Here is a 27,853-nt window from a genome sequence, read left to right as displayed (position 1 = left end):
TCACGACGTCACGTTAAATGAAATACTAATAGGCAATAACTATCAAAGTTTGTATTATTTGTAATCGTCGACCGTCGTTATCAACGCGATGTCGGTATCCGAGAAATAGCAATATTTATGAGCTAAAATTAGTTACCAGTCTATTGGTTACCACTATTATTGTCTATTAGCATATTGTTCTGTGCTATTAGTCTAAGTTTTGGTATCGACGACAATAACATTGAATCTAGTTTAACAAGTACGATATAGTGATTTAAAATCCAAACATCCAGGCTTCGTTATTAATGTAAAATAACGATTGGTAAAAAATATATATAGTTATTGTTTTAGAGACTTATTATGAACACGTCTTGTAGTTTAATTTACAAAAAACTGAAATTCAATTAATAATATTATGTTATGTGTATGTATATTCCTTATAATTAATTGTTATTAATTTTTTTTTTGTTTTACATTAGGGTGTGCCTTGGCACACCTGGCACACTCTGTAGATCCACCTATGAATGATTCAAATTGTTTTTTTTTCATTTCAGTTTAGTTACTGATTTTAAATATTTAAATGTTTACGCAATAAAATACAATTTAAGAAGAAGAAATTAATAGTATGGATCTAACGTAAACTTCATTATAAATTCAATATTTTTCAGTCATATTTCTTGTTAAAATATTTTTTTTGATGCTACAATGAACAAAAATATTTATTTGAAAAAATAGCATCGATATTTTTAATGCATAACACATTTTATTAAAGAAGTTTTTCTTTTATAATATGTTGAACTGTTCCAGTGAGCATTTGAGTACCTGCTAAAAAGTTGTTATTTTATACATCTCTCTGAATATAATTAACGAATTTCGTATAGTTACTTTACTCCCATAGTAGTTATTGTAAAAAAAATAATTTATATTTTAATTGAACGATATTTGAACTGAATTTTTCAATTTGATTTTGATAATTTATTAAAAACTTAAATAAAACAATTATTACTATAACATAAACATATATAACTCAAAACAGTAAAAACAGCCAAATAAAATAATAATTATTCAAATTACAACTAATGTACCTCCTCGTGTTAGTTTTTATTATATTTTATGCTTTGAGGCTTTATGAAAAGATTTTTAATAACTGCATTGTATAATTATTTTCAATTAAAATTAGATTTACAATACTTATAATAATATGAACATATGATTACGTCCTAAATCTAAGATTTTTGTGAAACTATTATTTGTTTTATTATTATTATTATTATTTTTATTAAAAAATAACGACGTTTATAAATCGATTTTATAGGTTTTGCGAGCAATGATTATAATATAAGGTTTTAGCAACAGCCAACATTTAAAAACAATTTAATCCATACGTTTCATACGCACATATTATTACGTATGTAATAATATATAATAATATACTTATATTATAAGAGATACTAGTGAAACTACATTTTTTAAATGAAAAGGATAACATATTTTTATGATGGTCAAACATGATTGAGGACAAGGTCATGCATGACTATATTCTATGATGGATATTATTGGATATACAGAAGAAATCGGTAGCCACTTTATTTAAAACCTATGATCATTCCGAGAAACTTGTAAAAATGTAATACGATAAGTAAACGGTGGAACAGCCAATTTGATTGTATTGAATGCAGGGTTCAAAATGGTCATTTCAACTTGACAATGGTATTAGGTCCAATATTGCTTTATAAATTGCATATAAATTTATTGATGAATATTATTATATTTACTAAGCAAATGCAATATAATTTCAAAAAATTTTTTTTTTTCTGTAAAAGGTATATAAATCAGTTTATTTGTGTTTTCTATAAACAATTATAATAAATTAGATAGGGGTTATTAGTACAATAGATATACGTTATTATTAGTTCAATAAAAGTGTTAAATGTGTAGCTTTTAAATGATTTTTTTATTATATAATGATAATAATTAATGTATATTCCATAACTATTATTACAATTGTTTCAGCTAATAATTTTTCATTACAATATACATATTATGTATATTACGTATATTATTTATATATTTTTTTCTCATAAATTTATCATTACATACAAATAAAATATACGTATACAGATGTATTACGGTGTATTTAACTGAAATTATTTTTACATTATACTTTATTACTCAATCGATATCAGCTTAATATTATATCAATTAAAAATACACAAATTGCTAAAGAATTTAATATATTATGTTGTTTATTTATAATTGAAAATCGTGCAAATTAAAAAAAAATATGTGGTTTTATAAATTTTAAATTTTAAGATTATCCAATTTTATGTTTTGCTCCCCTACCTAAACTTGTGTTATTTGTTGATAAGAAATTAATTGTTTGGAACTAAACACACGCTATATATAGAGTTATACATCGCATATTAATATAATTTTTTAAGGTTATTTAAAAAATTAAAATAATAATTAAACATTTAACTAAATTTGTCGAACTGTTTAACAACAAAAAAAAAAAAATACCGGATTAATGGAACAATAAAAAAAAAAAACTACTAATAGCTGTCAACGTGAATTGTTTATGAAAGCTGATGTTATAAACTACTAAAAGGTATAATGTGGACAATAAAAAGGAAACCAAAATAAATTGTTAAAGCATTTAACAGGAAAAACAATACAACTCGAATTTTGAGTCATAAATCAAAAAATGTATTGATGCTTTTCTAATTATACGTTTATATAATAATATATTATTTGAGGAAGTTAATATTCAAGTTAATGTCCCTAAAAAATAAAAAACATGTAATTCTGAGGGAAAAAAATACATTTTTGTCCACTACATATCAGTATTCTATAACATATAATATATTCTTTAAATGAACTTAACAAGATAACATTTTTAAATTATAAATTATAAATACAATTTTTTTTTTGTTATTCAATGGCATTCTATAAAAGGTAGAATTTGTTGCCACTTTAAATTTTTTTTTTTCATAGATTAAACACCATTTTAAAATAATTATGATATTAAACATGATTAAAAATATACATTTTCCGTGTTCTGTAGAATACAATATCATCTGTGCACAAGTACTTAACGTCTAACGAGGTACATAATATGCCACTATAAAGATATCCTTTTCTTTCTTATTATTGTGTAGAAAACGATATTTTAGAAGGGGTAATGAAGTTTAAAAAAAAAAACTGTTAAGCGTTGTTATACAGATACTGATTTTTGCTTTATGATAACGACATTCATTATACAAAAATTTGTATATAAAAACAAATCACAATTTATTTAAATCCAAATGATATAGTTAAATCTAATTGTAGAATGTGTATAAATTATATTATTTTTTCATAACATCTAGAACGCACAAACTTATTAAAAAGAAATAATATAATACATTATTGAGTATATCAAACATTGTTTCTGTTGAGACATTTTCTGTTTCACACTTATTTCAATTTATTTTTGTAAGAAAAACAGTAGGAGTGGGCAGCAGGTAAAATACAATCATACTAACCACGATGTAAAAATATGGGTTGTTAAAGTCGTTTGAAATACTGTGAAATTAGCATAAATTATTAACGATGAGTAAATAGGTACTTTATCACTATCTTCTGCACTAAAGAATAATTCGTGATGACAACCAATATAGAATAAATAATTCTCACCGCTTGTAATAATTTTTAATTTTATTCGGGTTCTTCCCCACCTGCGGTATTGTTAGTGTGCTGGTCATTCAACTAAGCGAATACTCAACTCTAATGATGGTGAATTGGTACTATGTAACCACAAAGTCTGTTTCTTTTAACGTCGTTACGATTATCTACAATTTGCAGAAATGCAGTGAGGAGGACATCGATGATCTTAAATAAGATAACTACATTAGGTATTCGATCTTTTAAAACTATATTGGTACCCGGTGTATCAACAATTTTATTTTGTCAACATGAGTAAAAACATTGAAATATTTTAATATATTATGCATGATCTATGGATACTTAATATTGTCATTTAAAAATGTAAAATAATGTAACCACTGTTATTTTTTTTTTTAAGATTTTAACAATATGAAAACTACTTTCTATTACCTACTGAGCCTATCCTTAAAATACAGTGACAATATTAATGAATATTATTCTTGTGTCCACCATTTGGTTTTATTTATTTCTTTGCTCTAGATGTATTAAATTTAAAATGTAAAAATGTAATAATAATCTCATTTAATACATGTGTGAAGTACAATGGAACAACTATGATTGTCGGTACGAATAGAATTTAGGATCTATAGTGATGTAACTTAAAATTATAATTTATTCAGTAAATTTACTGGATTTTCACATTAATAATCACATTCAAATTCGTTGCATTGTTATATTTTGTAATATTAAATTATACTAATAAAATGAAAAATACGTCGTTCTGTAAATACTGAAATATATTATTATAATATTAAGCACCCAAATATTATTTTATTAATTCTAACTTTCATAAAACTTACTAAAAACTATCAGGAATTTTATGTATTGGGTAAATTACATTATCAATGATACTGAAAAAGATGAATACAATTGTGGTAATAACCTGATCAATTGTAAAGTAATAAAAAGTGATTAATAAACAATAATATAGAGCGGTAACTATTTTAATTACGGCCTAGCAATTATAAATATAGATACACAAATCAATCCATCATATCTTCCAGTTTTCATATATTATAGTAAAATGGTCATACTATGATAAAACTCTGGACCATCACATACTATACCAGCCATTACCCACTGTATGTATATATATACATACATATTTTTATTTTTAATTAAAAGTTTTTTAGTAAGAAAATCAAAAAAATATACAGTATTATATCCAAACTATAAATCCTAGAAAATTAGTAATTATTAGGTTCTGTTATACATAATGATCTCCTCCACAAATTTTTATTTTACTGTACTACATTATTATCACCAATACTATTTTTTATGTTTAACAGATCGTAATATGTTTTGAATAAATAATGAATAAATAAACAGACAAACTGAACATCTTTATATATTTACAAAAACATAATCCTAAAGTGTAATAAATTATCATACTTCAATTGTATTGAAACATTTTTATTGTTATTCAAACAATTCGCAATTTAAATGTATGGAAGTGAAATATCTTATAATCAAATAATCAAATTTATTATTAGAATATTTGAATAACTAATATGTGACCAATTTAAATATCACCCGTATCATATTAACAAACATATATTATTATCCAAAATCGTTCTTATTATATATAACATTATATTATATTCTTAATGAAAAAAATAATTCTTTTCATTAATTTGTTTCATTTTTTTTAGCTATATTAGATTATTTTACTTAATCTTGTAGCATTTAATCCATCTATATTATAGCCTCAAAAGTAGATTTTGTAAGTTATGTCATCACTAATTATTTTAGTTTTTAACATTCTATTGATTTATGGACAATATAGATATTTAAAAACAAGATGAATAAACAAATTTAAAGAAATACCAACATATTACTATAAAATGTATAAATCTTAAATGGTTACGTTCATAAAATATGTGTAAGAAATTGTTATTTTAATTAACTCATTAGTATTTATTGCGGATATGCGTACGCAAAATTATTTAATTGTTATATTAAATTAAAAAATTGAAGAAAAACACTTCTAGTTTACAACATGAGTATATGACACACATACATATTGAAGTTAATATATTATTTTATTTTTAAATACCTCCGGCAGCAGCGCTGGCCATTAGTAGAATATTACTTTATAAATAGTAAAATTTGAAATGCTTTAGTGCTTTTTATTATGTGACATTTAACTTAAAGAACTTTTACTGTGTAAGTAATTTTTAATAATAAAAAAAATTAATAGATGTCATTAAATAAAGTTAAAGTAATAAAAACTTTATAAAACCAGACTATTGTTGAAAATTTCTTAGAATATTCTGACAAGGTAAAATTTACTTATGCGATAATGATAAATTTACTGACAAACTAACCTATTGAAATGTAAGCTACCTTATTTAGTTAGCATTCAAATTTTAATAAAATGCTATAGAAGATTAGCCATTGTGTTTTACCTTTTATAATTTAGCGAACACCGAAAAATAGAGACTTTGTGCATATTATTCTAAAACTCATTTATGAAATTTTCTATAGGTCTATGATTATCAATAACAACACATTAAGCCTAAACGTATTTTATACTATGTGTTGATTGGTTAATGGTATAAGATTTTTCAGATAATTTGAGTTGACATTTTCAAACTAGTTACGTGAAAAAACAAATACTATTTGTGTGAACAAAATATATTTATAATTATTAATTTAAATTAATTGTAATTAATGCAATATTATTAAATGTTATTATCAAATAATGTAATTTATATACAAATATACAATGGTAAATATTGATTTTACCATATATGTGAGAAACAAATACACAATACGTAATGTACATAATAATATTGAATGTTTATTTTTGTAGTTGAACTATTTAATCCATGGGGTACAACAATAAAATCAAAGATTCCCTAAAATGTAAGTAATATAAAACCACCATTGTAAGTTTATTTACTATAATCATTTAAATCCCTTACTCCTTAGGAGTAAAAAGTAATTTATACAACACTTAACCATTACACTGTTATCCTTCTGATACTATTTAAAATTTGATGTTGCAAATAGCTCAACAGTTTCAAAAGAAAAAAATTATCTGGATCGCATAACAATTAACAACATATTAAGAAAAAATAAATAAAAGAATTATATAGTAAATATTTCATTTTTTGTTAATTTATCAAACGATTTAGTTGGTATTTCAATGATATTCAAATATTGCTTGTTATAAAATATATTTGTACTTATAATACTATAGCATATGTGTAATGGAAACATGAAAAAGTAACCATTGATGGTAAAATGTTTTAAAATGTCCGATTATATTTTAGAACAATGAACCTTTTAAAAATATGTTATGTGCCAAAACAAATATTACGTTTTAGCTTAAACATTTTGTAGTAAATAGCTTATAAACTCCCAAAGTCTTACATCATACTTCGTTTCTTCGATTTATGTGTTAAATTTTGAATTATAAAAAAAAGTAAAGTAATAAGTAATAAAAATAGCTGAACAATGTACTATAGATATCAGACCAGGTGTTCAGCACTGGTCTCCTTTTGGCTGGATGAATGAAGCATACTGATGTGTTGTGATATTAAACTTGAGAGCGATGATAAATCATCGCATTCAAAAAACGATTATGATTATACAGGTGCTACACGAAACTTTTTTGTGTACCATACACCCGAATACTGTTTCACCAAACAGATAATTTGTAATAACACAAAATTCAACGTTGTGAATCCGATGAATTTCTTACTTAAATTAAATTCAAAGACTACATAACGCCTTCATTTTATTTTACGATAATTCATTTTAAACAAGTTGATCCTACATGGCGTTGCCCACGACAAATTGAATTCACAGGGATTTACTCCTTCTTAAACTCTATTAAATGTTAACTGCATTGCCGATTTTTAACACAGTGATTTGGGTTATTTTTAAGAAATATAAAACGGAGACTTAAAATGATATCCAATCATAATAACTTTTTTACAAAATCGATCGAAAACTGCATAAGGGTCATCCGTTTAAGAACTTTATTTGTAACCTAATGTTTAGTAGCTAAATTGTTAATCATATCTCATTCTCTAAGTTATTGCTTGTGACAAATCAAATAATGACAGTTTATAGATCCTGTCTTAAACTCCACATATTATTAACACAGTCATATGTGTGGTTTTTTATAATATAAAATACAGGTTTAAAATTATATACAATTATAATAACTATTTTATATTATATAGGAAATGTGCAATGACAAACAAAAAAGTTTTTTTTTCGTGAGCAAACTTCTCTCTGGTGAGCCCCTTTTAAAATTTAAAAATTAAAAAAATTGGCTTCGAGGTACTCATCCTTGGTTACAGGACTCTAGACTACCTATGTAGTATGTGCCACTTTTTTATAAGCATTTGAAGGGCAAATATTAATTAAAAATTCATAAAAACCACGAAAATGTGCATATTATGTTATAGTTAAATATATTATGTAATATGTTAATTTTTTTTGGGTAAGAATTGAAAATGTAGTACAAGGTTCAATTTTTTTTTAAATGTTTTATGCTCAAATTTGGACAAAATTAGATATTTAAACAAAAATAACAATGTTAGTTATTTTGTTACCTATATTTAAAAAATAGTATTGGGTACTTGAGATGGTTAAAATATTTTATAATATTTTAAAGTTTTATACACACGTATACAATGACATCTTTAAATACAATATTTTCAGCAAATATTAATCCAACCTTCCGTTATACTATTACTAATAGTAAAATATTGCTTTTATACCAATATAAGTATATCATAAAATAAATTTAGTAAATAGTGATATAGGCTGTCAGACATCCTTCGCTCTGAATCTTTTTTCGTACTGAATATGATTTATTATTGAATTCAAATTTAACACAATACATATTAAAGTGACTTACTCCTCCGTTACGATATACACTTACACCTACTGTTGTACAGAAGAGTGGTTACCTACATTCCCTATTCTTATAGTTTTTTTTATTTAATTACCTGATTTGTCTGTACAATTTAGTATTCACAAAATTATAATATAACTTAATATTAATAATATATTTAAAACATTAAATAGTTTCTATACCTATTGTAACTTCCTTTTTATAAACTCAATTATATCTGCAAGGCGTACGTATTCATGTTATAGATTATTGTAGCATTACGTAATTGATATTGTTAATGCTATCATAGCATTATTACTGTTTAGTATTTACCATAAACATTTTCATGTAAATTTTATTATTTTATTCGAAAGTGTTGTGTTTTATCCATATCAAAAATGATGCGTCAATATTTTATGGAAAATAAAAATCTGAAGATGGAATATACTTTGTAATCGAGTGTTAGGATTAAGAAAGAAACGACTTTGCAGTTATTCGATTTTATCTTGTACAATATAAACCCTTGAAATTAAGGTCAGGCAACCGTTATACCACTCAATATGAGTTCGATATCAATAGCTTGTATATGGCACAGGAAAATTGCTTTATTCCTGTGAATCACGAACTATACACTTATTGCGTGATTTCAAAAACGACAAACATGAGAATGGAAAATTGGTGGAAAATCTATATTATAATGTACTTATTTAAATATAATATATACAACACTTGTGGTAAAATTATGTTAAATTAAAATTAATCGTATTGATTGAATACCAAAGCTTATCCGTTTTGCACTACTCTATACTAGACCTGTATTTGAACCTAAATATATAAAACACTTTCGTAAACTGACGTTTGTACAATTTTGTAATGTCGTTAAAATTCTATAATTTCATATTTTCATTTACCTTAGAACCAATATCACAGCACCTCAAAATATTATATATAAAAACAAATGCGGACAGAGATCAAAATATGTTGGACATCCGTATCGCGAGTTTTGGAGCAGGGTATGGTTTCATTTTTTAAATTATGTAAATTTGAAACAAATAAAAAAAAAGTTATATTCTAAAACGATTTTGAGTGGATATTAGTTGAAAACACACGTCATATAGATATTGAATTTAATTGCTTGAATATGTATTAGACACGTGTTATATAATAAATATTTTGGATATTGAAATAAATGTTATTTTATCAGAAAAAAACCAATATTTATTTTATTTTTTAAAAATACAACAAAAACAAGGCTATTATCATTAAGTGTAAAAAAAAACTTTTCTCTTTAAAGTATCTTAATTTAATCATCAGTTGAGTTTATTTCCAAGTAGTAAGACCAAGTTTGATATTTCACTAACTTTTATAAATTATATTCACTGGAGTAGGAGCCCAATTTTAACACTTCGGAAAATACAACGAAGGTATACAAGTGGATTTAGAAACATTTAAATTAAAAATAGTAATTAAAAATAAAATACGTATACAAATATATATATATATTAAAAGAAATTTCTTCATAGTATTATATCACTGTTATTTAATTTTATTCAAATTATTTAATTTGTTTTTAATCACAATATGTATAGTTTTCGTACCGTTATTTCAATAAAATATTATTGAAATATTTTTAACTTAATCGTATTTTTAAACGGTACGGAATTATAATAACTGTGTGGAGTGTGGACGTTGTCATACGTTGTATATCTTACGAAACGGTTTCACAAGAGATTTCGCTATAAATAATTACAATTAACAACAGCATATTATACACTATTATAATATAAGATATACGTATACGCTAATGGGAATTGTTTAAATAGTTTCTTGGTTGTAATCAATTAAAACGTTTATAATGGGAGCGAAGGTGCAAATAATATATTATTCTTCGGTTTCCCAAAACTCTTACTACTTTATACTAGTACTTTGTTCTATATAGTTGAAGAATGCGATAGAATGTACTTCGTTGATTATGATGATAATTTTTATAATAATTAGTCAGAATAATCGAGTATATTACTCCATTATCCAGATATTTCATTTCTTTGGATATTGTTGTAAAATTTATGGAATGCATTTACAAATTGTATACAGTACACGAATATAAATAAAATTTATCAATCTATAAAAGTTGTAAATTATACATTATTATTATTTGTACACATAGAAATATCTCAATTTTTTTTAACGAAGATAACCTATATCGATAAAGATGTTTTTCAGAATTATTTAAGGTGTACCTACCGTTTTATTTAAGTAGAGTGTTGTAAAAAAAGCACACAATTATACACGACGTGTACGTACTAGTCTCATAGTATAAACAAATATTAATAATAAACAATGTGAACCTGACGTAACAGTTTATTAACAAAAGATTATCTAAACGATTTTAAATTTTAATTTTCGAAAAAAGTATCACAACGTATACTTTTTGACTAGGTGCTTTCACTATATTTCAATTGCGCAAAGTACCAATTTTATCTACATATAAATATTTATAAATCGCGCAATATTTATGTACCCGTGAAAATAAGAGTTACAAAATATCGAAATAAAGTTGTTACTTCCTTTTTATGTTTTCGAAGCCAATATAATATGTATACTTTATATATATTACTGACACTTGGCGAGACAAGTGAATAAACTGTTTGTATATGACAGCAGATAATAGGGCACGAAATATGATAATGTTGCGATATAAAAATGTATTTTTCCACAAATATCGAAAAGGGAACAATATATTCTTTTAAGGAAAATTCTCAGTACGAAGCACGTGAATTTGGCATCGGGTCAACATTTGTGATATTCTTGAATACGTGCATGGTCGTTGTAGCTTAGCGAGATGTATCAGCCAAAAAAATACGAATACACTCTATCCCCAGATTTGAAATAACTGCAACGTGCCACGTTATTTAGTCATGATAAAATAGTTTGAATGTATTTATTCAATTTCTCAAGATTTAATTCAGGCGAAAAAAATAATATAGCTCAGACAATTATAGTAAGTATATTAGGATAACCTAATCTGATATATTGTGTGTTTTCGGAATTAAGCCCTAAACTAATTATATTATTATGTACAGCCGTAAATGGCACAGGTGTCGTAACGCGTTTGTTAAATCGTGTGGAATAAATACATTAGCTTGTACTGTGACACCAAAAAATTCAAAATAAATCTATACAGTGATTTCAAACTATAGAGTACATAATAGTATATGTATAGTATTTTTTTTAGCCAAGAGCAGTTGTCTTAAACAATAAAGCTCAACTGGAGTATATTATATTTGTCGTATTGCTAAACATTAATTTATAGTTCAAATAAGTATAGTTTCTTAATCCTGAAAATACCTATTGGGTATACCTATTGGGTGTACCGCTATACAACACATCCAGTTTGTAACCATTGAGACGAATTCACTTTTTATATTTTCGTAACATGATAATATATTACAATAATATTGAACTAGTTATCAAATCAATGATTTTATTGTGATGACTTTTTTTATTATTAAAAAAATATTATACATATTATTATGATTTAAATAAAATCCCTCAACACATGCACGTACCGAAATTGCCTACACATGTCGCCGTGTTACAAAATAGTTTATCTTATTTTATACACATAAATAATTTAAAACAAAAATATGTAAAATTCTTTACAACCAATAAAAGTTGTTATCGAAAGCTATTTATAAAGCACACTTATAAAAATAAATGTTGAACACATATATGTATTTCAATTTTTCACCAATTGAATTGTCTTTGCTTAGAATTGAAAAATATGCAATATACAGCCAATATATTAGTTACAGAATAATAATATTATAATATATTACAATTTACAACAAATAATGTATACACCAAGTATTCTATGGAAATTATAGTGCAGATAAAAGTATTCAGTTTTACCATTAATTGAGAATAATTTTACGTATATTTTATCTTAGGGAAATTCAAACTTAATTAAACCTTGGTTTCTTTAGACCGTAGATGATACAAGCAAAACAAAGTTATTGCTTTTAGGTACAATATCAAGTCATTTTTTTTTCTTATATTATGGGACTTTTCATTGTTTAATTTTAAAATATTAATAATAGTACAATATTATCTTGCACTGTACTTAACAAACATGAATTTATTGCTGTTAATGAACTAACATTTATTTAATTTTATATAAGCTATTATATGACCTACTTTTTTTTTAACATTATAACAAATGGAATAATTTCGGTATGTTCTTCAAATGGGATAAACTTACGTTTTAAGTTTTAAACATATTACATATACACTGTATTAAGCAGCAGACCTTGTGTAGGATATTTAACTGTGACAATGTGTACTTATTTTTATAAATTGAACTCTACAGTAAAACTTTTAATTTGCTCATTGAATATGAAAAGGTTTTGAAGGTACGTTTTTATGGTAATTATAATAATATATTTGTGTATCTAAGATAAGATTTTAATGAAAGTATAGATATCAACGAAAAGCAATGATTAAAACTTATTATATAGTTTAATGGAATCAAGTTTATTATAAAACATTAAAAGTTTAAACATTTTAACTATTTTAACTACTTATAAAAAAAATGTGTATCTGCATCAAATGTTTAAGAGTTTAAATAAAATCAGGAAAAAAACTTACTGTTTGTTTAAATATATTGCATTTGTTTTATTTCTAAATTGTCGAGTTTATTCCATTTTCTATTTTTAAAATAACTTTGGTTAGGGTAATTCATAATAACGAGACTTATAACATACTAGAATATTATGTTTCATATTTTGTAGTCATTGTACCATGATAAATTGTATCGTTTAATAAAACTGTTTTTGAGGCCACCATCTCCCACCCATACCTACAGATGCCCGCTTAAAAATTCTGCCAAAACAAACACACACACATGTTCAAAAAGCCTACAGTACCCTCCCCCCACAGTTCCAAAGGCTAATGACCTCAGTTGTCAAAGCCTCAACCCTAAAAAAACTGTATTTTATTATTTTTTTATAAATGATTAATTTATCCTAAAAAAATAAATAATTTTATTTATATAATACATTATCAGTATATTAGTCATAGTGTACGAATTTATGACATTTTTTGTAGTTCAACCTAATGACGCGATGTCGCGGTAAATATAATATTATAAACAACAACACAATAAATTCCTTTCAAACGATCGATAATCGATCTATAATACCTGAAAAACAGTTAGGTAAATGCATTACAATATAAATCAATAATGTGTTGACTATAATAATAGAAGACTTATGTTCGTATAAATATGAATGTTGAATAACACACCTGAGGTGCAACACCGCCATGGTGACGGAAACTTTTCATCTCATCACGTGGAGCAAAACAAGTTGCTACCTACGCATTTCGTATAAGTTTTGGGGCATATAATGATACATATACGACCATATATGTATACATATAATACATGGAAATCCGCTGTGTTACCTGTTTATAAACGCATCAGATGGCGAACTGTAGTGTCGTCCACAAGATAAACGTCACAGGCCAGTGGTGCGGTGTGGTGCGATGCAGGTGGTTGAAGTCTTCGTAGTCGACACTGTCACGAAAACCAAAACGACGAGAAACTTCCCGCCCAAGAGCACACTTCCACCTCTTTAATGAGACACGGTTGCCCCACGTAATGGCAAAACTAATGTTTGCGGTCAAACCATAATGTATACAATATCGTCGCGTTCAATAATCCAACGCGGAAGTGGTGACTTTCAAACTATTTCCGGTACATAAACTATTATTAAAAGCGCGAGCGGATTTGCTTTAATACGATCATCCGAATTAGTTTTTTCCGGTGCCCGTCACGTATAATATAACGCGTAATCGATGTGACCAGCAAAACGTAAACCCATGTAAACCCATGTAAAAACTAAAATTATTTATCGCACGTGTTTTTGTTACGGACACGCACCGACAAAAATATACGCATTGCACGTTTAATAAAATAAATCTGTGGATTATTATATTATTTAATATTTATTGTTAAATAACATCTAACTTATGCATTTATAAATACGGCAAAGGAGGAGTCCTCCGGTGCCACTCTCCGTTAAATACACCCACACGCGTAGTACTCAATTAACGGATATCGGTTAAAATATCTTTTTAACTCCATCAGTTAGTCCCCGACCAGGTAAGTGACATATAGATCGGAAATCCGGTACCTATGTGGATCGTGCTCAAAAATCCCACAGCAGTCGTATATAGGTTCATAAGACTTTGTAATCATTATCGGTCTGCACACGATTGAGATAGAAAAACGTGCACAATTTATTGAGCAAACGATAAATATATTTCATTCACACTGTTATGATAACAGCTGTTATCCACAATGAAACCGGTGTCACGGCCAGTTGTAGCGATTTTGTTAGCTACATCATAAATTTCCGCTTATCGGAGTATACAAAATATTAGTTTAAGGTCACTATAGCTTTTTACGTTATTCGTTTTTCAGATGGTCGTTAAATTTTAAATTTACAGCATGATCACGATCTAAGAACTAATAATGAAACAAAACCCATTTTGTATGTTTTATAATTTAAAATCACTTATTATATTTGTAAAATCCAAATATTATATAATATTAATGCGCCATTTGTGAAAGAAGTGTAAGAAAGTATTTGTTTTACGACTTTTGACGACCACTGGTATAAACTAGTCACGGGTTAAGTCAAAAGAAAATAAAATAAAATTTATAAAACATAATAATATATATATTATTATCAAATTCACGCGAATAAGCTATATAATATCATATTGAAAACTTTTGGTAAGACGTGAAGAACATTATTAATGTTGTTACTGTGCACTGCAGTTATCACTAGAAAATTTGTCTCGACGTTAAAATATACTATTAATTTTTTTTTTTTTTTTGATTTTTGACCGTAATTTAGTCACTACTTCAGTGGATACAAATTATATATTACTTATTATTATTTTTTTAGCACCTACGTATAAATGGTACACACGACACACCACGCATTGTAATATTTATATCAGTATCATATCTAATTATTATTTTAATTTGATCCTGAAACAAGTATAAAAGTTGCTAGCATAGATGATGCTATGTAATTATAGGCATGTTATAATTTCCAACAGGAAATATAATATTATGTTATCACTAATACGAGGCTCATAGGCGCAAATAGGGGGGGGGGCTTTAGGGGCTAAGCCCTCTCAAAAATGTCCATAGCCTCCCCAAACATTGCCTACATTTTGTTTTAAGCTTATTCAATATTATCAAAGTAAGGCGTTAGCCCCCTCAAATCACAAAACGCTATTTGCGCCTATGACGAGGCTTAAAATACATATTAATATCTCCGAACTATGAACATTTCGAATAATATACGAAACGCGTTATTTATTGGTCAAGACGCGTGTACGGCCTAACTGAGCCTCATAAATCACGGTCGAAAAAGAAACCTCTAATCCCTGGAAACCCTCCAAGTTATAATAATTACTGCAATGAGTAAGGTATTATTAAAAGGACTTGTGAAAAACCACAGTAATTGACTGGAAACCTCTTGAATCATTGAATCAATAACAAGGTACAAAACTAATTTACCAAAAAGGATTATATTAGCTATCACACGTTTAATCATCCTTAACCCCCCCGCACGCTCGCGAACACACACACACACGCATTAATGTGTATATATGTGTCTGTGTAGTGCGTGGCAGAAACATGAGTGTCCGTTCACGAACAGGCCGGGATTTCATTGTTGCACGCACAAAAGATTCTATTCAATCCATAATCGCACACTACCATCGAACATTATGTAACAGTGAATCTCTCTATATATATTTTCGTCGATCTCTATAAAATTCCACCATCTATACTCTATATTATATAATATTGCGCGTTAAGGATGAGCATTTCACAATGAAAGACGCTATAGTTTACAAAGGGGACGCTGCCAACTTTTAATGGTTTAAAAAGGAAAAGAAAGTTTTTATACACTAGTGTGGAATATGTATCGTAAGTATACATAATACACAGTAGTTGATTAATCTAAATTACTTACATTAATTTTTATTATTTTTTTTTACAACATCGAATTTCCCAGGTTAATTCAAACAATGTAATATAATACACCTATGACGGTAATAGACTTTTACGGGTAGTGATGCGATGATTGTCACTTATATAGGCTGGTTAATAATGGAAGAAATCATCTTTTGAGCCAATAAATTCTCAAAATAATGTCATCCACTTTTAAAAACTGACTTGGACAAAATATTACCTCGTTCCACCACTATCAATATTGTATTTAATTTATGAACATGCATATAGATGATAATATCATAGGTTTAGTATATTATTCAGAACTATATTGTACTCATATATTATGCACAATACGCTCTCATTTTCAACCATAACGGTATGAATAGATCATATTTACATCGATGGTTTATTAAAAAATATAAAAAATATTCAATTTTATTTTATTTGTGGATCTTTGACAGACAATAGTGACCAAAGTGATGCTCAAAAACAGTTATGTACTGATAAAAATAGTTAGTAGTACAATAATTTATTATGACATGTAAGTGGGTATAAATTATTACGACTAGAATATAAACACTACAAATATAAACATAATGAATACTCACTGTAATAGGTACTAATATTATATTACTTATTTCATCTAGAATTCAAAATAAATTATAATATAGTTATAAGCTCAAAGCATTTACCTACTTACGAAGAAAATTAATAAAATAAGCCATTCATTATTTAAATTGTATTCTATCAATAACAGTATAATATGTATTATGCACTTCAAAAATGATATGTGCATGAGCTTCCATCATACAATTATTTGTAAGTGCTCAGCTAGTTCCATTTATAGTACTCAAATTATGTAAAATTATTCATATTCAAAATGCAAGTATGCTTACTTGACTTATATTTGCTTTACTGTGTGTAAACACGATTTAAACGAAGCAACAAAAAAAATTAACTAGGTATTATTTTCATTTCAATTTATATTTTTTTACCGTAAATTAACTATCGCGACTAAATTTTTTGATAAATAACACTAATTTTCTTTGTAATTATTTCATAAATATTAAAAATAAATCTTAAAACGGTCTTTAAAAACCTAAAATATAAACCGTGTACACCCAAAATGATAGACAATTAGTTAACATTTAGTGCATCGTACGGAACTATAGCTATATATACTGCATAATATTTTAGTAATTTACCTTTAACTGCCAATTTCATGTCTTATATCGAACAGTAATTGTCTAATTACTTATCCACACACATAAATGTATTTGTATATTTGTGGCTTGATGTCGCACGGTGGGCTTCAGTCACCGATGTGCTCTGAGTCCAGCACCAGCCGGTGCCACTATAGTTTCCGGATAGGTAATCACCCGGGTTTTTAGTGGCAAATCCTTATCACACATACACGTGTTCTAAACTAACCGTACCCTCCCCCACAGTAATAAAACCTACTAATTAACCCAGGCTAATGATCTCAAATGTTAAGCATTGACTTGACAAAAAAAAAAAATTATATTTATGTATTGTGTTATAATATTATCTTTATATGAGTATAAATGGAATTGAATAGTATAATTTGTAATTATTTGCAATTTTAAATATCATGAACTATAAAATACAATTTTCTTACATGTATAAATCACTTTTATTAATTCAGAATGATTCAAGCATGAACCGTATATTTTTTTTTTTTTAACAAAGGTGATTTTGAAAAAAAAATTATAAATAGAATAGAAAAAAATTTTAATGTTCTTTAAACAATAAAGATAAACATTTTAATTTATAATTTATCAATTATTATGTTTATAACGAAAAATTTTATACTAAAATAAAATTGACAGGGAAAAATATTACATTAAATATTTAAATAATTTTTAAACTTCAAAGTCACCACTTAAGGTACCTCATCATCATAACTCTTTTTTAAGTAAGACTTAGATCTGATGTATAATTTATACTGTAATCACTATTTGAACACCAAGTACAAAGCTTCTATTATAAATATGGTTGAAGGTGAGCACCACCACATAACATATCATGTATATCTCATGGTCTATCTTATCAAATCTTGAATTCATACTTTTCCATGAGCACCAATACATTTATATATATTTTATGCTCAGTGCCCATTTATTATGGAATACAATTAAATAATCAAATGGTTTCTATTTATTTTTGCAGATGATAATATTAATGAAAATAAATCCGTTTACTATAGTTGCAATTATTATATAGATAATTTATATTATTAATTGTATTTATTTCAATCTAAATCAACTCGTATGCAGAATAAAGAAAAGATAGTTGGAATAAACGTTATGAAACATATTATGTTATTGTTTTCTGTACTCGTGGTGTACCTATACAAAATTAAATCGCATATTTCTTAGGAGGGGGGTGTGGTTAATGTGCCGACTTAAGGTTGATGTAAATACTAGACTGGGAAAAATTTCCCAGTTGCCCACCCCCCTAAATGACGCCACTGCGGGGGAAAGCGAGAGTTCAGAGTGTCATATTCTTTTGGCTTATTTATGTCATAAAAATATTTGATAAAGCAATGAAAGTGATTTACTGTTATATGACGAAGTTTGAGAATGATTAAAAATTTAATATCACATCTACCCTTTTCACTGATTCCGATAACAATCGTGTTACATATTAATATTATACTAATAAAATTACTGTATTTCGAAAAAAAGGCTTTTGGTCTTCATTATGATAATCGAACTTTAATATATATAATATGGGCAATCGTAAGTTCCACACGAGAATTTTTAATTTTTCAAGACAATTATATGAGCTCATATTATCATTAAAATCCTTAAATCTATGTAAGAACTTACATATTATATTACTTTCAACCGTATGGGAATCAATCTATGTATTTTTAACCGTTAGTTCTCGTGTTGGAACTTACATTTGCTCTATGACTAAATATAATATAGGTCATGTACTCATGTACTAATGTGATATAGAATAGAAAAATCAATAAAATAGTAAACTGGTATTTATTTATATACTGAGTACCGATAGTAGTCGGTATAGATCATATTATATTATCTTCAGTCGGTTCAATACCGTGGTATTCGCCGCTATCGTAAGTCTGAAAACGGACGAAAAAAAAAATTGTTTACCATGCCTCGTACTAGCTCTTATAGGTACCCACGCAATTATTGGACAATGATTAGTTAAAAAAAATATTCGAAAAGTTAAAAAAAAAAGGTAAGAATTTAGTAAAAATACCGTATTATAAAATATGCGCAAAACCAACAAATAATATCACATTATAAAATTGTTTTATGACTGCCTATCCCTAAAAGTCTGGTAATTGGCAGGACATAATATTTTTTTTTTTATCTAACTTCGTATAATATTGGCCGTTGCCAACCGAACCATGTACGATCTGACGTAATGCGTAGCTGTGTAACCATGTAAGGTGTCTTTACGGTTGCAGCAGCATCTGTTGTTATAATATTATTATTATTATTTTCACGTCAATACCGCTATCACCTCTTACCGTCACGCGACAATGGAAAATTGAAATTTATAAATTTCATTTTCGTGACATCGTGTGACTATAAATACTTACGGCAATACCATTATAATATATAATATTATTATCATAAGCATTTTTTCCCCCGTGATTAGGTATTTATAAACGCTGTACAATGCTCGAAACCTTTCTCATATTATTATATTATTATAAAAACTGTTAAAATATATATTAAGTAATAACAGTAAAGTATCTGCGACGTTAAAGATTGCATGGTTAGTCCCGGGTCCGATGTTAATCTATCTTTGTAATATAAATTATATTTATGTCTGTTTGTAAACGAATATCGAGATAAAACGGAAGAATCGATTGAACTCGTTTGCGTTAAAATTTGCATAACGTTTTGAAATATACTTTTCGTAATATTTTATTAGTGTTCGGTAGCTTTTACGTAATTTAAATTAAAATATGCCAAGTGTTGAAAATTGGATAAATAAACTAAAAGCTGCTAGAATTCAAAATATTATACAACATTATTTGTACTTAATTATACTTTTAGTTTAAATGGTTAGTATAAGGATTAATCGTTGTTAAAACATATTTATTTTGTTCAATTTCGCTGTCAATTTTTAGCCTGTTTGTACATTTCCATCATTTAGTATTTGCATGTTAAGAGAATCATTAATCAGTGATCATACGCAATGAAATAAATGATATAACCTGTTCAATCAATAACTACTACATGGTTTCATATTATAAAACCGAAATATTTTAAACGTTTCCCTTTGTATCATATTTATCAACAGCTTGAATAAATTATATTGAATTAATACTTTTAAAGTATAATTGTACAACTTACATAATGACTTACATGTAAAACAGTCATAGTATACCATGATAGTGAAACGTTTTGTTAATCATAAAATTAACTATAATATTATATTGTTTCGAATGATTACTATGTTACAGTGAAGGGAAACCAATTAGTTTGTATTCCGTGAATATTTCCATCCAAACTTCACTCATTTTAATGGTGATGTAATGTTGCAACACAATAAGTTATCATATTGTGATGTTTATAACATATATACCTTTAATAGTCTGTTTATTAATTAATAGATGTTCAGCAAAATAAAACAACATCTGTTTAAGATTTACAAAATTAATTTAATGATATCCTTTGGTTTAAAATATGCATAGTACATTATTATAATATTAAATGTACTATACAAAATTACTACTCAAAATTTTGAGTCGGAAAAGATGTGAAAAATAGCCTTAGTCTAATAAGAACTGAAATGACGCCACTGTTCCCCCGTGAGCACGCCCTTGATCGGTATAATTTAGACAAATATATTATGTTTAACTATAAAATTACGATCTAACATATTTACATAACATATCATATTTATTTTCAAGATTAAGTACCTACTAAGTACCCATATTTTAATGTTGTACGTTTTAAAATGATAACTTAGAAAGAACGGATACAGTATAAACATTAAAGGTAAGTGTGGGTTTTTGTTTTTGATATTTAATTTTAAAGCTATTCAATGGCGTTTTTTATATCGTAATATCTACCTAATTGTACGTGCAAATTATTGCGTTACTAGGCTTGTGGATTCATATTATGCTTACTCAGATTTATAATTAAATGTACTTTTTAATATGTATTCCTGTTTTCCTTCAGAATATCAGCCATATACAGACGTAATGTAAATATTATTTGCAATAAAATCAAGAACATTTTTTTTAGAATATCTAAACGAAGTAAAATATAGTATCTGTGTAGGTACACCTATATCAGTGAAAAAAAAAATGCATAGGTCGAATTATCCAAACAACACGCGGAGTTGCAGAACAATCGAAAACATAACGATCCGTCGATCGTGTACGGTCGTTACCTATTACCAAGTTCTATAATATATCCTAACGAGATTAAACGCGTTCTACGGTCAACTGGTTGTACATAATATGCGACAGGACTTACCGAAGGGACGGCAGGTGGAGGTAACATGGGCACCATGTGCAGATATGTACGACGGCCATGTCGATCGCGATCCGGCGACGGAGTGTGCTGCTGCTGTTGATGCTGCTGCAACCGGCGCGGTGACAGTACGACCCTGTCGTGTTGTGCGGCCGCAGCCATCATCGGGATCCACATCGGCCGCGGCTGTGTACGCGCCGCATCCGCAACTGCAGCTCAGATCGTGTCCGCCATGACGCCGCCGCGAGTTCGTGGTGGACGCCGCCCAAACACCTGGTGGACGATGACAACGTTGTACATATGATAGTAATAATAAAGATCGCAACAGGTTTTAGATAATCGATAAATGATAATTATAATGGTTAATAATATAACTCGATATTTTTTTATGGGCAACTTTCGCGGTGAAAACTATTAAATACCAATAATTAATATGATATCGGAAAACAACCATTTTTTTTTTTTTTTTTTAATACTCGTAATTATTTAAAATTTTGATGACCTCATAATATTATATTCAATATATTTTACGCGTCAAAATGTTTAAGAAAATAGAACACTCCAATTTTAAAATACATTTTTAGCCGAAAACGTATATGTTTAGCCATATTACAACCTTGACAGTCCAAAAAAGAAAAATAGAAAGACAAATATACTCGTTTTCATTTTAAAGAGACAGTCGTTCGATTTTCATGGACTTAACTATAGTAAGTAGGTAATAAACTAGTAAATATCAGTTAAGTTACGATTCAGTAATAATATGTCTCAATAACCTTAGTTGGATGAAAGTATCCTCTTTGGAAAAATTGACATTAAGTCACCAAAAGCTTCATGTATGTCTTTAGAAAAAATCAGGTAGTGTAAAACATATTTAATAAAACATTTTTTGATCAAATTGATTTTGGATATGAAAAACAACATTGCGTTGAGAGCTCAACATTAAAATATAATAGTTATAATTACCTAAGTCGCTCAAAATAAAACTACACTATAGTTACACGCTGTTGTAATAAAATGATGTAATTATTTTACCAAACACACAATATTGATCTTCTTATTATCTGCAGGTAATTTTTAAATTCTGAACTTAATTATAACAGTACCTCAAAACCGTAAATTATTTATGATAATATAGGTCATAGGGAGGATTCCTTGGTTACACCAATAAACCAATAAAATAAAATTATTAAGTATCTATTTATCGGTTACAGAAACTTAAAACTAAAATATTTGTTCTTTTATTTCTTACAGAGGTAACCAATAGACTGTAGTTTACAGAGTTTGCTTTATTTAAGTTTTTTAAAAGTTGAATTATTAATTTCCATTAACCATTCATAGAGACATAGAGTAGTTTTATGTACGTTTTAAAGCGCTGGTAGAAGGGGGTTATAGAGTAGCATATCTTGCATAGTGGGCAGGAGAGAATTTACGAGGACAAACATGGCAAGCCACTAATATGTGCCTTATATATTATATGTATACCTTTTTTAATCACCTCCAATATATTTTTTTAATCGTTGCTCGAGGAATTAATTTTAACTACACACTATATACTATACATATACACAGAATGTGACACAATTGTCAATTTGTGGTGTTAATCGCAGTATATATCTTAGCAGTCTTATTTTGTATGGCCTTATTGGTCTACCTTAACTGTTTATTATTAGAGTTAAGATGTTGATGACTTTTGCAATTTTTTTCCTTTTATCCTGTACAATGCTATCCTAGCTAAACATTTGTTTCATGCTCCCTTGATGCAGACAATTCTAATTTTATTTTGCATTTTTTGCATTTTTAGCTATAAATGCATTTTTTTTTTGTTTTTTAGCGTCACTTTTCAACATTTTTAAGTCATTTTTTTATCTTTTAGGGCATTTTTTGTACTTCTTATACAATGTGGGGCATTTTCCACAAATTATAAATTTTAGGGAAAATGTTACACCCAAGTTTGGAAACAAATTTAATTTATTTAAAATCTAACTTTGGATTTGGACTATTAATAAAAAATAATTTTAATATTATTATTGTGGGGTATATATCCACAATATACCCATATCTCTTATAAAAATTATTATTTATAAGTATTAAATAAGTTTTTCACTTACTTAATTAGTATTTTAGATAATTTTTAAGGTCATTTTTTGAAGTTTTTAGGGCATTTTTGCACTTTTTTTAGAGCTTTTTTGCATTTTTTTTAAGACATTTTTGTATGTTTTTTAGGTCATCAACATCCTAACTCTATTTATTATTATAGAAAATAGAAAGAAGTTCACTATCAAAGCGAAGGGCTCTAATCACGACAGATAATTGATAATTTAATGGGATTGATGCACCTGCATTTTGCTGTTATACTTATGTGGTCTACTGATAGGTACATTTAGCACTTTTAAAAATATGACATCACTAGTTTAACATTAAAATAGCTTCCATGGTTAAAAATTGGTCGAGTTTTTATTTTTATGAATTAATACCTAACCATTACAGTCAGAAAGCACTTGCGTTTAAGTAATATTTTTTTAAATATTTAAATTATTTAGTTAAATAATGAACAGATTATGTTTAAGAAACTAGTAGACGTGAGCAGAATGCAGAGTTTGTAAAATCTATTAAATCGTTTTGTAGACAACCAACCGTAATGGTTAAACAAATAACTATGATACATGATAAATCGAAGATCAAATTTAAGGTTACATATTATACGAAAGTGAAATTGAAAATTATCTATTATAAAATTCAATCATTATCCATGAATTTGTTTATCTTTATTATTATTATCACCTAGTTATAAAATATACTGTAAAAAATTATTATATTATATTTACCTTTAAATACATTAACAATGTTAATACATTATTGAAATGTATAGATTTTAAATACGAACTTATAATAATATATGATTGTGAATGCGCCTTTATCGGGTTTTTGGTGCTGTAGTGTGGGTGAAATATTAGGGGAACCTATCTACTTTCGTTTTCACAAATGACATCAAAATAAGAAAATTGATTTTGTCAAAAACTAGTTTTAGACTATTAATTCCTGTTTTTTCCTCATTTTATTGTTATTTTTCTCAATTAAGAAAAGTACTAAGAGTTTTAATTTTAATCTCCAAAATTACAAACTTATTTCAATTTTATATCAGAAACCACCGTAAAAGTTGAAAATCAAATCATTTTTTCTATTAGAAAACGCGTACCTATACGACTTAAACATACAAATAAACAAAAAGAATAAAACATAGGCACATAATTGTACAACCAATGTATCGATCTCTACACTCGTTATCCATAAATAAGAATTCACCTAAATGTACAAGGATTATACGAATCAGTACTCATAGTGGAAATTGAAATCTAAATCCCCGTTAATATAATATATTGTAATAATGCTTGAGCGGCCGCAGAAACCGTCATCATCTATCCCTTAGGTCGAAGGCGTCGATGCATACGGTTATTTTGTCTACTAAAATATAAAATGTTATTTTTTATTTTTCATATAAACGAGTATATATTTATTTGTATTTATTTCAGCGGAATAATTATAGGCCTCAGTAAACATGTTCGTGCCTCATGTGGAATCCACGAATGGCCTTAAACCAACAATTTTTTTTTTACGTACCAAATATCGGTTAAATATATTGAGGTTTTTGGCCACATGAAAGTAGGAGTTTACTGGTGTGGTAACCCTTATGAAATATGAACGGAAGTATTTGTACACACAGTAGATATTATCACTTATAACGACCATCAAGGGATCGTTTAAAATAAGTCATTATAAACGAAAATTTATAAAAAGCAAAAATAAAACCTTACTCTTACTACCTCAACCATTGGACCATGATCCACGATGGGACAAAATTCAGTTTTATATTTATTAAAAATGAATGTACCTATAGTAGGTAATAATACAACAAAACTGATTGGAAATTTATAAACTAAATAATATTATTAATTGTACATAAAACAAGAATCTTTATTTTATAAATAAAACAATATATAATAATTAATAACCCATTAAATACAATTTACACGTTAGGTACGCCATCTTTTGTAGGTAACTTCAATTATTATTATTATTATTATTATTATTATTATTATTATTATTATTATTATTATTATTATTATTATTATTACTGATGATGTCAATACACAATATTATATATATTTTTATAGGTTCATAAAACTTAATTAAATTTAAATTTATATATACCTTGCAATTATTTATAATATTTATTACCTACCTTTGTATGAAACATTTTTATTTTATCAAATACATAGATTTAATTTTTGTTTATGAACTATAAGTAATTGTGCACCTATGTAACCACATAATAAATTAAATCTATTTCATCTATTCTGTGACAAATATTCATTTAAGCTCAGTGGCGGATTCAGGGAGGCAAAGAGGGATTTTGCCGCCCCCAATCGCCGTAGTTTCCCTATTTTTACACTGTGCTTATCTAATTTTGTAGCCAATTTTTATACTTTTGTACTTTTACTCCCCCCCTAAAAATTCAGTCCTGGATCCGCCACTATTTAAGCTTAACCCATCAGTTAATTATACATTTATATTTATCCAAACACCAACTTTATAATGAAAACTTTGTCCCATGAAAGGATGATAATTAAAACTAATACAAATCTTATTAAAAAAATAAATAATTTCAATTGCATACATTATTGAGACGAGGATAACACATTTCCACCAGAAGTGTATACCTAGCCCTTATCCACCAATGTTTGGTTCATCACATGAGATGTTAACTGACATTGTTGAAAATATTTCCTAACGATGTATATATACTATTACTATACATGTATTATAATGTATTGTTTTAATTTTACGAAAATGTTTGTTTTAGATTTTGTAAATTGTTCCCGAAAACAAAAAAAATATATATATATATTAGTTTATTTTACTGACTATATATTATACTGCATCCGTCTGACTCAAGACTTCAGTACCGGTACGAAGTTCTTATTATTTCTTATGATTATTCTTACAATATAAAAATGATCGTAATTGTTTTTAATGTATTTATTAAAATGTATAATATTTTACTGTTTTTCAATATTTTATTAAATTTTAAATTAACAGGTAAGTAAATACCGTGTAGCCACTTTTGAATTTTTTATTATTTTCTGCAAAAATTGTTCAGAAACTAAAATAAACATTATTTTAAAATTAAGAAAAAAATATAAATGGCTACTTTACGTATTAACGATATAAAAATGGTCTGTGGAATCGTGGAATCGGTTATTGGTATCTCATTTGGTAGAAACCTGTATTGGTAAAGGTACACATTTGGTGGAAATTTCCGTCATGACCATCGTGATAATATATTTTTTAATACTGACTAAAATATAACGAAATATTTTTTGTACCTCCCCGGGGAAAAATGAAGATATACCTACGGCCTTATACTATACGGTGTCGCGTCAAACATATATGTCGATTGTTATTTTGACATAAATTTCGTCGGACAAGGCATAAATTGCCACGTATAGATAACGCATATATAGGTAAGTATCCATGGAGGTGTCGTGCATATAATTTATTGTGTTTCGTCGAGAGTAAATCACACGGTTTACGTATATACATTTACCTATCACGTGCCAGTCGTCGTATGGAGGCGATCGACTTAAATAATAATAATAGTAATAATAGTAATACGCATTTGGGAAAACGCGCACAGAAAAGTTTTTCAATTAACATTTCCCTCAGACTTTCGCAATATACCTACTTATATTATAATATTGAAATATCGCAATGTATTCCGCGTACCTA

The 27,853-nt window shown here is 27.1% G+C and overlaps 1 protein-coding gene across 4 annotated transcripts in view; it reads right to left on the bottom strand.

Moving 5' to 3' along the window:
• Positions 1 to 27,853, bottom strand: part of LOC100162601 (cyclic nucleotide-gated cation channel subunit A-like) — a 207,743-nt gene that overhangs the window by 118,402 nt on the left and 61,488 nt on the right. For all 4 annotated transcript variants that reach the window (XR_003839447.1, XM_029489432.1, XM_029489431.1 and 1 more), the window contains exon 2: positions 22,070 to 22,339. Coding sequence is in view for 3 of the 4 variants with exons in the window: in XM_029489432.1 (XP_029345292.1) it covers positions 22,070 to 22,243 (174 nt within the window). In the remaining variant the exon portion in view is untranslated. The remainder of the gene's footprint in view (positions 1 to 22,069; positions 22,340 to 27,853) is intronic.

Source organism: Acyrthosiphon pisum, chromosome A2 (assembly GCF_005508785.2).
Source record: "Acyrthosiphon pisum isolate AL4f chromosome A2, pea_aphid_22Mar2018_4r6ur, whole genome shotgun sequence".
Classification (NCBI taxonomy): domain Eukaryota; kingdom Metazoa; phylum Arthropoda; class Insecta; order Hemiptera; family Aphididae; genus Acyrthosiphon; species Acyrthosiphon pisum.
This window is presented reverse-complemented; position numbering and strand designations above follow the sequence as displayed.